We start from the raw sequence: 13,328 nt of genomic DNA, 5'->3' as shown, positions 1-13,328 counted from the left end.
CATTACTTGACAATGTGAAAGAGGTCTCTCAGGAATGGTATATGAGTATGGGATGTTTTCTCGATCAAGTTTTGTTATGTCCAATGAAAACTCATGAGGATATATTAATTAATGTTCAACACTGTACACTGATAACTGATAGACCTGAGAAAATTATTTTGTAGCATTAGAGATGTTAATTTTTGTGTAGAGCTGAGAGCATAATCAATCCACAATTAATAATTGTTCTATGAGTCTTGTCCTTTTTCTCCTTACTGTTTTTTCCATGATCATGTTGTAAAATTCTCAAATATATTCATTATTCCATGTGAGTTATTAATTCCTTCAGCAAACAATTCTTGGTCCACAGATGAGTCCTAAATAATTCATTGTGAATAATTGCAACCCACAATTTAAAATTTCCTGTGTGGCATTGTCTCTTTTCCTTTATGTAAATGCTAACTCGGCAGGAATGGAGAGTTCTGGAATTAAATATGCAACACAAAAATCAACTTTGATGAATATTGGAGCATTCATGCTGAAAATTCGGTGCTAAACTCAAGAACTGGAAAAGCTGAATCTAAATATGCTTTCAAATTTAAACAAATATCCATGTGACAATTTTTTTCACAATTCACTCTGCTCTACTCTCAAGCAATGTGTTTTTGCATTACTTCCGAGCTATATATGAGAAGGCTATCAGGGAAGAATTTAGAAGTTTTTAAAATTCCACCCTGAGAAATTGGAAAACATTAGGAAAATTCAAATTATATACATTCTTTTATTTTACTCCTATTATGGCTCAAATGGGCACAGTTAGTCCTCAGTTCAGCAAGGTTCTTGAGTGTGTGTGTGTCATTTTAAGCATGCAGGTGTTCCCACTTCAGTGGGTCTACGTAATGTGTTTAAAGTGAGGCATGTTCTCAAGTACCTGGCTGAAATGAGACCTGTATGTGGACTCAATGAACAGTCATCACTGAATCACAGTATAGAGATTGCAAAACATGGAAATCAGCAGCACTGGAACAGTCTGAGTACTGCCCTTTAATGAAATAACTCTTAAAGATGAACCTCATTAGGTTACTAAAAGCAGAGAAGATCTTGCATAACCATAACTTTTCTTTGGAAAAGTAAATGATAGAATGCTTAGGGCCTTTGTGGAACTCAGAGATGCTGGAATTGCACACAGTTTATAATTCACCTTGTCAGAGCTCTCAGACTGACCAAATGAGTCCAGACTTCTCAGTTTTAATTTTGTATATTGTATTTTCATTTGTTTCATTGGTGAGAATTGCTGGTTTGAGTGACTTGAGCTTTCTATCTCATTGTAGTTGGTTCTTTGCTTTATATTTTAGAATGGACTTTTTACTAAATTTTAAAATCAGGATTTTGCTGAAATTAAATATTTCCATTTGCTTCTTGGAACACTAGTTTCTTTAGATTAGTGAAGGACCAGCTTGAATCAGTGAGAGCAAAGGATAATTTGGCATACGCCAGCAGATGATGGATTTTGATGCTGCAATAGAGCTCTGTAACTTGCAACAGAGTTTCAGCTGCTTTGATTTATTAATTGCTTCTTACACGACACAGTGAAAGTCCTGTCAAATAAATTTTCCAATCACAGCATTTAAAGCAGTCTTCAGAACTGTATTCTCCAGTGATTGATTCAGGGGCCTAATGCACTAGCTCATTAATACACTGAGCTGTTGTGTATATTTATTATACTTTTGTATAAACATGAATGTGTTTGGATTAAATAAGTCGTTATGAGGTCGGGGGATTTTTGTGCAGATGTTTGAAAGCATCTGAAATTTGAAGGGAAAGAAATCCTGTAAGTGTACAGCATTACTGCAACATAGTTCTCATTACTTTTAGCTATTCTGTTAAAATGTACAACGTCTTTAGAATAAGGACAAAAGTATGGAAATTTATAAATAGATGTCAAACTGCAGGCACACTCTGAATTCCTACATATCCAGCACTTAATTTGTGATGAAAGAGGTTCTGGGGCTCAAGCAATTAGGTGCCGAACCTCAAGCAATTTTTTTCTATTCATAACTGATGCAGCAAGCCCACAGGTGCTGGGGCTATGAACTGCCAAACCAAGAGATGCTGTGGCTCAGCTCAGGTAAGCCTTGGCACAAATTAAGTACTGTACATATCCTATACATTGTATATGAAAAATAATACCATAAGCCCTAATTGGAATCTGGAAATCTTTGAGATTAGGTGTGAGTTCTAATGTTAACAATGAGCAATTCATCATATACTGCTTTCCTGGTTATTGCTCTCCTGTCTCTTCAGTGGTTAAATGAATGCATTCTGATAAATATCAGCCCTAACATTATAATTTCAGAGAAAACTAGAATACATTAAATGGGCAATGAAGGACAAACACTGTAGGTTGAAATGTATGGAGGATGCAGTGTTTGTCAAAACATAATATGGCGCAGGACTGCTAAATAAGGGTCTGTATCACCTTCGCTAAACACATTACTAAGGAAATCAGAAAAAAGAACAGTCTTGGTGAAACCTGCTATGTAGTACTGAAGAACTTTCTGCCTGTTGACTCTGCTTACTGAGTCATAAAAGTTATATTTTTCATGAACTTTATATTTAAGTCCCAATTCTGCATCAGGATTCCCTAGCAAAGATCTCTGGACACCCCAGTGGTACTGAGGTCTGCACTGGAGGATCACAGTGAAGGACTGGGATCTTGAAATCACTTGTTCCATCTGAAATTTTTAATTATTTTTCTTTTTTTTAAGCCTTATTTTCCCCCCTAAAGATATGACTTTTTTTTTCTTTTAGAAAATATCTTAATTAAAATGTTGTAATACTATAGAGAAATGAATAGCTCAGATTAATTAAAGATATTTATGTGTTCTGCAGAACAGGAAAATATTGTATTCAGTGATAGATCGGTATGAAAGATGTATAAAAGACAGAATATGCAAAAAGTTACTTGGGGATATGCATTTTTCTACAACATCCAACTGAAAATGTCTTAATTTAATAATGAGCTTTTAACATTTATTCTGTTTTTGAGACAATGGAGACTAATTCTCTACAAAGTGTTCTGTAGCTCATTAAGGTAAAATAATGTTACAGATAGAGCAAGATAAAAACTGGAAGAGTGGATAACGCTTAGCAGAGAGAAATAGTCTGAGGACAGTGCAGGGAATCTGTCATTTTATTTTATTTTGTCATTTAAATTCAGTATCTGAACTATAGAAAAAAGGATTATTAAATTAGCAAATAATATTCAAGTTTGATTAAGTTTTATGGAGTATTTGTAACTAGAAATTTCAGCTGCTGGGCTTAATTTTTTCCTAATGTGATTTGTTTATGACTGTGGGATATGTTCTTTCCTCTGTACATACAGGGAACTCCCACTAGCATCAGTTGGAGTTATGTGTGTATAAGATCATGGCACATTATAGTGCTTATCTCCATGGAGGTGGTTAAATCCTGAATTAAGAAATGACATATATAAAGCACTTATGTGACAAACATCTCTTTCAGGACCTTTTTGCTCTTGATGTGGAACCTTACCGGTATAGTGGTGTTAACATGACTGGATTCAGAATCTTAAACACAGAGAACAGCCAGGTGGCCTCCATCATTGAAAAGTGGTCCATGGAACGATTGCAAGCGCCTCCTAAACCTGATTCAGGTTTGCTGGATGGATTTATGACGGTATGAATACCAATTTATAGATTAGTTTGTGCATGCCTGTCTAATTACAAAACCCTTAGAATTGCAACCTGCAATCCAGTCACTCCGTTGTTCTAAAGTCATGGGACCAAATTTCATTTTAATTATTGCCCATAGATCAATAGTTGCATTCACAATTGATAGACTAAAAATGTGACTTAGTACTGGACAGCCATACTAATTTTACCTCAAACAAAATACTATATTTATATTTACTTGCAACCTAATATCTAAAAAGTGACTGTTATTTTTGCTTCTTTTTGTATCTTTTGAACTATGTTCTTTACTTACTTTCATTTAAAGGGGGAGATATTCTAGATTATGCTAATTCCAGAGCCATTTTGTCATAGCACAGAGAAATATTTGTCTGGTGTTACAATGGATTTCTTTAAAACGGATTATGTAATTTAACACCAAAATTTCTCCTTTATAATAAAAAATACTTTGTTTTCTCAAGTCAAGTTAACATATCACTAAATAAGAAAGTGTTTTGGCCTATTTTAGAAATCTCTTGCCCTATAGATTTCTGATTATTGGAAATCATTGGATAAATCCAATAATAGCATTCCTAGGATATGTTAATACTTTGCACAGGAAGTGCCTTTCCTCCAATGATTTCCATGTGTTTTATAAACATTATTTATTCTTCACACTGTCCTTGTGTGGTAATTATTATTATACCTATCTGAAAGATGGGCAAAGTGAGGCTGAAATTAACACCCACGTTTTCAAATGTATAAGCAGCACACGATGCATACTGAAGAGATACACACTCATATTTATGCAAAGCCCACAGAATATATAGCATGTGGGATTGCCCAATAGGGAATGTTAAGGAGGAAGTTTGATTCCTTGTTCGAAATGGCCTTGTATATTTGCATATGCATAGTAATGTTTTTGAATATAATCATTTATAGTTTAATAGTAGGTATTCATTAATCTGGCATGTAGGATAACATCATTTATTTTGTAAAAAAGAAATATTATGAATGATATCTTGGCCCCCATTGAAGTCCTTGGGCGTCTTGCCATTAACTTCAGTGGGGCCTATGTGATTTTTCCTTATGTTTATAAAAATATTATCCATATATTATGTTCTTGTCCAGAGCCACACATACTGATGGTGCTCTAAAATTAACAATAGTGCTATTTAGAGATGTTTTTAAAAATATGTAATATTTAAAGGTACCATTAAAGTTAATTACATCATAAAGGTTTTTATAATAAGAAGTGTATTTAAACTCCATACACTGTAATTACTCATTCAGACGTTTTGCTAGAAGTCTATGGAAACTGTGGAACTGATTATCTTACCCCAATTTTAGATCAGTGTTACTCCATTAGCATAAATTGACTTACACCTGACTTACATTGATGTGAGTGAGATCAGCTCAGGCTTTATTGTTATAAGGTACCCATCCAAAGTATAGAGCTTTTATGAGAGATGTCTCTTCACTAATCCAATAGGAAACATTTAACATACTGTGGCTTTTCCCCAACAACAGTATTGAGCAATTGTCACATCTAGGTGAACAGGCAAAAGATGGTGTCAGCCACCCCCATGGCACCATCTCCTTCTGCCAGAGATATTTCAGAAGAAATTCCTCGGCTCTGAAGTTCCACATATTGTGAGGCAGGTCAAGGGTAGGAGCATGTATTTTCTTTCCCAGGACATCGAGTAGGAACTCCATCAAAAAGATAATACGCCCCCCGGCTGTGTTACCTCTTCTGTTTCCCTCCCTCTCCAACCATCTGCATAGTGTAATCCCCTTCATTAGAGGTTCCAGGGACAGACAGTGGTAGAGGAGGTCCTAGTATCATAGCTCTAGTGCACTTTCAGGGAGAGCTATGTTAACCATGGAACCAGTGCTCAGCACTGAGCCTGAAAGTGGATCAACACAGAGTAGAAACCAGAAGTGAAATCCTGGTCCCACTGAAGTCAGTTCTGCTTCTTCCCCTGTAGGGGTGAGCCATAAATAGAAGATATTGCAGGAAATTACAGGGGGAATCTCACAGAGTTTTTATTCATCTGGTTCCTGCGCCCCAAGTTTTGCTGTGAAAGAGGGTGATATAACTAATTATAATTATACTCAATTTTTAAAAAGGCCTAATTTTAAATGATAGATAACCAAACAGATGTTTTCCTGTTAAAAATAAATAAATAAATAAAACAAAACAAAAAACAACCCTGTTGTCTTTCACTCCTACTATTATTGATTTTTAATATTTATTGTATTATAATAGTTTGAATGTTTCAATTTGTTGAAAAAAAAGTTGAAAACCCCACAATTGTCACATTGGTTGGAAATCAGGAGTCCTTACTTTATGCCATCAGTCTAATATTATACAAAATTTTTGACAGAGATAGAAATTCTATAAAACTCTGCTGACAGAGCGTCACCTCTTCTGCTTTTATCAGATACATTAATATTTAATTTGAAAAATATCAAATTCTGTATCCTTTGTTGAATATTCATATCTGGTTATTTAATCTATCTATCTATCTATCTAGTGCTAAATGAGCCACACAAGACTAGGTAGTTTTTTTAACTCTTTTTTTTATGCCAGTGGAGATTATTAATATGTATTAAGGATTTTACAGGCACTAAATATTAAGGCACAATCAATGGATAATGTAAACAGTTAAACATTTTTCAAGTGTATCAACCTGGTCCCTCTTAAGCAGAGCTATGATATGTTAAATATCAACACAGCTGGGATAGCTAGAGAGAGAGGAAAATTACATCCTTCCATGTACTTGCACTTTGTTTGTCATTAGTGTGCCACATTTATTAATTGGAAACAGTGATTTCAAAAATTTTTTTAATTAGATTTCATTTATTAAGTATTTTGAATGTATTGCAACTTCTCAGTATTATCATGTATGATGGGTGTCTATAAAAGTATATTGTTTGTCCACTTATATTTGTAAATAAAAAATGAAACTTAAGTTGCTTTAAAAATAGGCGTAAAGCAGAATTTAAGATTTTGAATCTCTTCTCACCTGTTCTGACTATACTTTATGTCCCCTTTGAGAGAGCCCAAAGAAATAATGGGCTTCTGGTTACTAGACAAAGAATTATTACTGGCAATGGCACCATTCCCATTTGTCAATACATGGGACCACAGTGCTTACACATCTCATGTTCTTTCTTTTTCATGATGTTATAAAGAAATAGGAACCTCAGCAAACCCTCTAGTATCTGGGACAAAGACCTATTATTGCTAGTAGTAATATAGCCATTTGTCACTATATAAACCCTCAGAGCTTATACATTACACCCTTACTTTATCTTCAAGCTATAGAAAGAAATAAAGGGAAAGGAATTGGATTCATTTATGAACTCTCATGGCTCAGTTAACCCCTTTAATTGGCCCTAGAAGCGATCACCAGTGTCAGCCATTCATCCACACTGTAATGAATTGTTCTGTTTCTTGTGAAGGTGGATGGCACTAGTGAAAGGGTATAATTTCAAACCTTTTCATCAGATGTTTCTGATTGGCTTTAATCCTTAAGAATTCTAGTTCAGGTCTGTTGAAGTTATTCTCTGTTTGCTGTCAGTGGTTGAGGTGGTTGCCCTGGATTTAACCATGTGAATTGTAGATTGCCCTTTCAGTGTAAATAGTCATGAGGAGGGGCCTGAGAGGAGAGAAAATCAGTGTCCCCATGTGTAGTTTCCTTCAAATCATTCAGGCGGGGGGAAGACTTGCCTCTTTCCACAGAATGTGACTCTATTCTCCCCCAGTCTCTTCAGATGCTTGTGGATTAGGGTCCTTTATGTGGAGGAACAGCATTTGCACCAGCCATTGGTGAATTACCTTAAATTGAGTCAAGAGCCAATCTAATCAGAGGGCCCACAACAAATTGAATCTGCTCCCCTTTCAGCAGGAAAGTGTTTGTGACTCTTGTGCTTCTCTCATTGATTATGACACATCAGTTTCCTTTATCTGAACATATCCTCACTATTTCACAAACACCAAACAGAAATCACCCACCCATACAGTACAACCTTGCTAATTCACACTTTGCTAGTCTCCACACTTTGTAATATAGCTTCTACTAAAAAAAAAAAAAAAAAAAGAGGGAGCCTCACCCAATTGTCAGCAAAAATGGAACTGTTGTGCAGTCTAAAATTAGTATGTACTATTCTTTTTCACAAAAATATTCATGTTATCTTTAGAAGCACATTATGAAATACTCTGAAGTAATTTAGACTAAACTACAATTGTTGACTGTCTTATTCTGAGAATAAAAACAGTAAAATAATATTGTGATAAAGGGCAGGGAGAAGGTGTATGTGTGTGGGGGGGAGTCCATATTGTGATAGTACACAATAGGAAGTTACATTCAGTGTGCACAGTTACCGAAAACCTCATACTGTGTACACTATGTTGCAGAAACTGAGGGGTGGCTAGATGTTCTCTCTCTTTTGAGTTCTTGGTGTCAGATAATGAAACAAATGTGGTGCATGTAAGTTAGGGTTGGTATGGGAAAACTGAGACACAGAGAAAGAGATGTAACTTGTCTGGGGAACATGTGACGTAGTGGATTGGGTCGGGAGGGGACAGGAACTCAAGAAATATGGTTGTAGCCTGGATTCTGATGCTGTTTTGCTATGAGACCATGGACAAGTCACATAACCACTTTGTGACAATCTGTAAAATAGAGATATAAATACTTATTTACCTACCTCATAGAAATTCTGGGAAGATAGATTAGCTAATGTTTGTACAGTAGATAGAAAATCTAAACTACTGTATATAGTCATTATTAACACTTAGCCTGAAGGAGCCGAGAGCACTCCTTTCCAAGGAGAACACCCCCTCCCCCATCCCATTTTAGCACTACAACCCTGGGCAGAGACTGGAGGTGGGAACAGGAGTTTCTCAGCATTGAGAACTAATGAGAAGGGTTGGTGCACCAGATGTTTTGCAGAACCATTTTCTGCAGAGAGAAGCAAATGGAAGATCAAGTAACCAAAGCATTAACAGAGCTTTTATGCTCAATTGGAGGGGATGGCTTAGGGCTTTAACATCAGGTATGAAATATTAGTTTCTCTGGAGCCACAGATCAAATCTACATTCGTGATGTAGAAAAAAAATAGTTCAATTTGGTTTACTGTATGGCTTTTTGAAACATAGGGAATGATTTTCAAAAGTGTCTAATTGACTTAGGAGCCAAGTCACATTTTTCAAAAGTGACACTTTAGAGCCTAAGTACCAGTGACTTTCAATAATTTAGACACTTTTAATTTTTTTTACCCGGGACCTTAAAACTGAAGTCCTGTCTGATCTGTGTGGTTATTAAAAAGTTTGTGATGCATTTTGTAAGAGACAATAGTGTCTCAGTATAACTATATGAAGTTTCACCACTGGCGAGTGATTCATAGCAACCTGCGTAGCAGATGGCTGCTGTCCTCCATTTGCTGTTCGCTGATGCTGTTGTTGCTTTTTATGTATGATAGGTAAAATGTTAATCTGTAGAGCATATCACAATTCAAGATCTAGCTACCAAAGGTCCATCTTTTGTTTATGCATTTTCATGATAGCTAAGATCATTTCCTTTGCTAACACACCCTAGTGCGCTCTTGGAGGTTCAGTAGAGCCACAGTATTTCTGTGGTGGACCCCCGGCTGTGGAACTTGCTTCCTCTACCAGGGCCTGAGTTCACCGAACTTTAGCGTATGGGCCAACACACATCTTTTTGGTCTGTCCTTTGATTGTAGATTGTCAATGGTTTATTTATGGTTGTGTGATGGTGTTGAAGGAAGGGACTTTTGTATTGCCTGTTGTGGACCCTGGAATGCTTTTCTGCATTTAATCAGACATATGCCCAGAGGCAATAGCGATCATTGCATAAAAATGATGAAGGAAACAAATCCAATGAGAAAATTTGTTCTGGCAGCATTTCTGTCCAAGGTGGAACCAGAAAGTACAAGATATCTTGCAAGAAGTCCTGCTCATATTTGGTTTTCAGACCAAAGAGGTTTTAATAAAAACACCTGAAGGTCTGGAGGAATATCTAAACAAAACTTTTGGAGCTGTGTCTCCCAATCAGTTTTTCTTTTACTGATCCTTCATGTGCATGTGTTGTACAAATCTGCTTCTGCCTTTCCACTCCCCAATGAATAATTATTTATTTCAGGAAAGTAACCTTTCTTGATAGCCTAGCCAATATTATCTTATCAAATATGTGCACTTTAACAATATATCATTGCAAAGGAGAACACCTCAATACAGGTAAGTGTCAAGTTTCTGAACTTAGTTAAATAATTTATTAGAAACTTGTAAAGCCATCAGACCTCATATTTTGTATCATTGATTAGAAAATAAATGATGCAGACAACTTAACTGGCAACAACTCTTACCTAATAATGCTGTGGTCCTGTTCACATAGCATAGACAGGTGCTATACAAGTACCCTTCTTCCCACACACGTAATTCTGCCAATGCACCTCAGTTCTAGTCTATGACAGTTATTCTAATACTGAAGATCTTTTGAGCAGAGACTGCCTGTCATGAAATTTCACAATGGATTTTTTTGGGGACAATTCTGGCCTCAGATGAGATTATCAGACTTATTTTCACTTGTTGTCAATGCAAAATTCTGAATGTAAAGCAGTTGGCTTTGAATATCAGCATTTCCAACTGTTTTCACACTCCGATATCTGATATACCCATTTATTTGATGTTCTATGTTGTCTTGCTGTCTGGAGTGGCTCATGACCATGAGTGTCAACCTCAGGGCAGACTGTCAAGAAGTATGAACCCATTGTATGTTCTATAATTAATATCTCCAACCCAGTAACAGGTGTGTACTCCTCAATCATTGTATCAGCTTACCATGGAGTCACAGATGGTCCCCTTGGGCATTACAGTCTGTCTTGCAAGCCAGGCAAGCTGGACTTAGTGATAGTTGATTGCAATACACCAAATATCACAAAATTTTCACATTGCTACCAGTCCCAAGAGATCAGTCACTTACCCCAGGTCAACTTGTACCTTTGATCAGTGCTTCTCAAAGCCGGTCCACTGCTTGTTCAGGGAAGGCCCTTGGCAGGCCAGGTCGGTTTGTTTACCTGCCGTGTCCGCAGGTTCGGCCAATCGCGATTCCCACTGGCCGCAGTTTGCAGCTCCAGGCCAATGGGGGCTGCAGGAAGCGGTGCGGGCTGAGGGATGCACTGGCCGCCCTTCCCGCAGCCCCCATTGGCCTGGAGCAGCGAACTGCAGCCAGTGAGAGCCACGATCGGCCGAACCTGTGGATACGGCAGGTAAACAAACCGGCCTGGCCTGCCAGGGGTTTTCCCTGAACAAGCGGCGGACCGGCTTTGAGAACCACTGCCTTAGATCTCATACCAGAGACAATCCTATAGTAAACTATCTAAGGATTTATTAACTAAGAATTCCCTTCTTCTTCTAGAATTCTCTTCCCTTCCGTTCCCCCTTGCACAAAATCTCTTCATGGTGTGATGGGGGCAATTAACAAAGTATATGTATTGTGATGTTCCACAATGGCCCATTTAGTTTTGATTGCCCTTCTTGATGGGCAGGAAATGATCCCTCCTGACTGGATTCACAATTGAAGAACAAACGTTTTTAAACAAAACCTTAAATATTGCTTTACAGCATGTGATAAAGATATTATAGGTGAGATTAATGCATGCAGCAGTTTACAAACATTTCATAAAGGCTAAACACTAAATACATTGTTATATGTCCAACAGCCATCGGAACCATACTAACACACAAGTGAAACAGACTGGTTCCCAGCAATGAATTTGTCAGTGGTCTGCTGAGGCCTGAAGTTATGAGGAGGTGTATACCCCTGAATAGGTTAATGTGGACCAAAGAGGCCAGTTCACATACCTGGCAGCACCTGCAAGGGAGAGAAAACCAGGCTTAACTGATGATGAAGCCAGCTGGGTAGGGGCTGGATGCTGATTAAAAAGCCAGAAAATTGAGAACAGAAGGGACTGTGAGAATTCTCTGGGAATAGAGAGATGGTGAGGAGGAAGCCTTGGGGGAGAATAAGTTCTGGGATCTTAGTCTGACCTGAGGAGGCTGGCAAGCAAGGTATAAAACAGCCCTGGGATGGAGCAGGCTCTGGTGGGGTGTTCTGAAAGAAGGGCAGAATTTGGATTGCCAGGAGGAGTGAGGGGTGAACTAAATCATGATCTGGTCAGAGGGCTATGTTATGGGAAGAGAGACCACCGCATCGATGGAATGACCGTCCTCAAGAGGCACTGTACAGGGAGACAGCCTCTACACCACACCTGGCCATGAGGCGGAGCTCCTGTAGTGAGTGAACCCCTTCACATGTGTACATAGGAAAACATGCATCCATGTATTAGAAACATAGGAATTGTCATACTGAATCCAACCTACCATACATCTAGTTCTGTGTCCTGTCTCTGAAAGTGTTCAGCAGCAGACATTTCATAGGAATGTATAAGAACCCCACGGCAGGCAGATGTGGGATAAGATGCCCCCCAAATTAGGTTTCATTCTCATCCAATTGTTAGAGATTGGTTTAGACCCTGACGTATGAGGTTTAATATCCAAAATATTTATTATGCTACATATTATTGTTATCCATGTAAATGTCCAATTACTTTTTGAAGCATCCTAAATTTTTGCTCTCAGTGACTTCATGTAGCAGTGTGTTTTACAGGAAGGCACGCATACATGCAGACTTTTTAAAAGTAGAGCTGGTCAGAAATTTTTCTGACAATTTTTTTTTCCATTGCAAAATGCCAATTTACCATAACTGAAACTGTTTGTGGGAAAGAGTTGGTTTTGATGGATTTCCCATTTTGGAAAAAAAGGCTTAAAATTTTTCAAAACAACCCACTTTGAAATGAAAACATTCTGCTGTAACATTCTTGGAGAATACTATATTTAAGATCAATATTAAAGTATTCACTCAGAAAATTAGGCTTGAATTCAATATATTTTCTAGGCCATATAGAAAAATGAGTTCTGTGAATATGAAATATTTGCAGTTTTCTCTTTCTCTAAATTTTCTTGTTTATCTTTTCTATTTTTATCTTTCTCTTTCCTTTTCCTTAACTAACTATGGGGATCTAACCTCATTTTCCAGCTCAAATTCTTTCCACGGTGAAACATGATGGTATTTCTCAGAGTGTGAAAACTAATCGTCATACAAACGTACAATTCCTTTAAATACTCAAGCCAAAAATGGGAAGATTTATTGCACCCTCATTTTGGCTTTAGGATGTGTGCGTTTGGGATTTTCTTCTATTCCACAAAGAAAGATTAGGTTTTGTGAATAAAAATTTCAATTTTTTAAAATCCAGTATGCACCCTTTCTCAGACCAGGCGAACAGATCTATGGAGAGTTTCTCTCAATATAGAATATCTGTAAAGAGATCTGATAATTATCAACAGAAATTTTTAATACCATTAAACATTCTCCAGAGTAAAAAAAATATATATGTACAATGCATGCCCTCCACTTAGCTGCTCAGATAATTCATTTTCAAACTGAAAATTTGGCAGATCCAGTGGAAGTGCTGAAGTTATTAAAGCTTTGTTGCTTACCAGAAAACCAGCAGTACAATCAAGTTGGTTTGTGGAGTGCATACCTAAGCTTCCAAGTACTCCTCTGTGTC

General features: G+C 37.3%; 1 protein-coding gene across 7 annotated transcripts in view; it reads left to right on the top strand.

Annotated features, from left to right (window-relative positions):
* The window catches only part of GRIK2 (glutamate ionotropic receptor kainate type subunit 2), a 581,178-nt gene that overhangs the window by 216,895 nt on the left and 350,955 nt on the right, over positions 1–13,328 (top strand). For all 7 annotated transcript variants that reach the window (XM_034765974.1, XM_034765977.1, XM_034765972.1 and 4 more), the window contains one exon: positions 3,505–3,678. In XM_034765974.1, the coding sequence (XP_034621865.1) occupies positions 3,505–3,678 (174 nt within the window). The remainder of the gene's footprint in view (positions 1–3,504; positions 3,679–13,328) is intronic.

Source organism: Trachemys scripta, chromosome 3 (assembly GCF_013100865.1).
Source record: "Trachemys scripta elegans isolate TJP31775 chromosome 3, CAS_Tse_1.0, whole genome shotgun sequence".
In the NCBI taxonomy this organism is placed as follows: domain Eukaryota; kingdom Metazoa; phylum Chordata; order Testudines; family Emydidae; genus Trachemys; species Trachemys scripta.
Note: the sequence above shows the minus strand (reverse complement) of the source record. Positions and strands in the feature narration are given on the sequence as shown.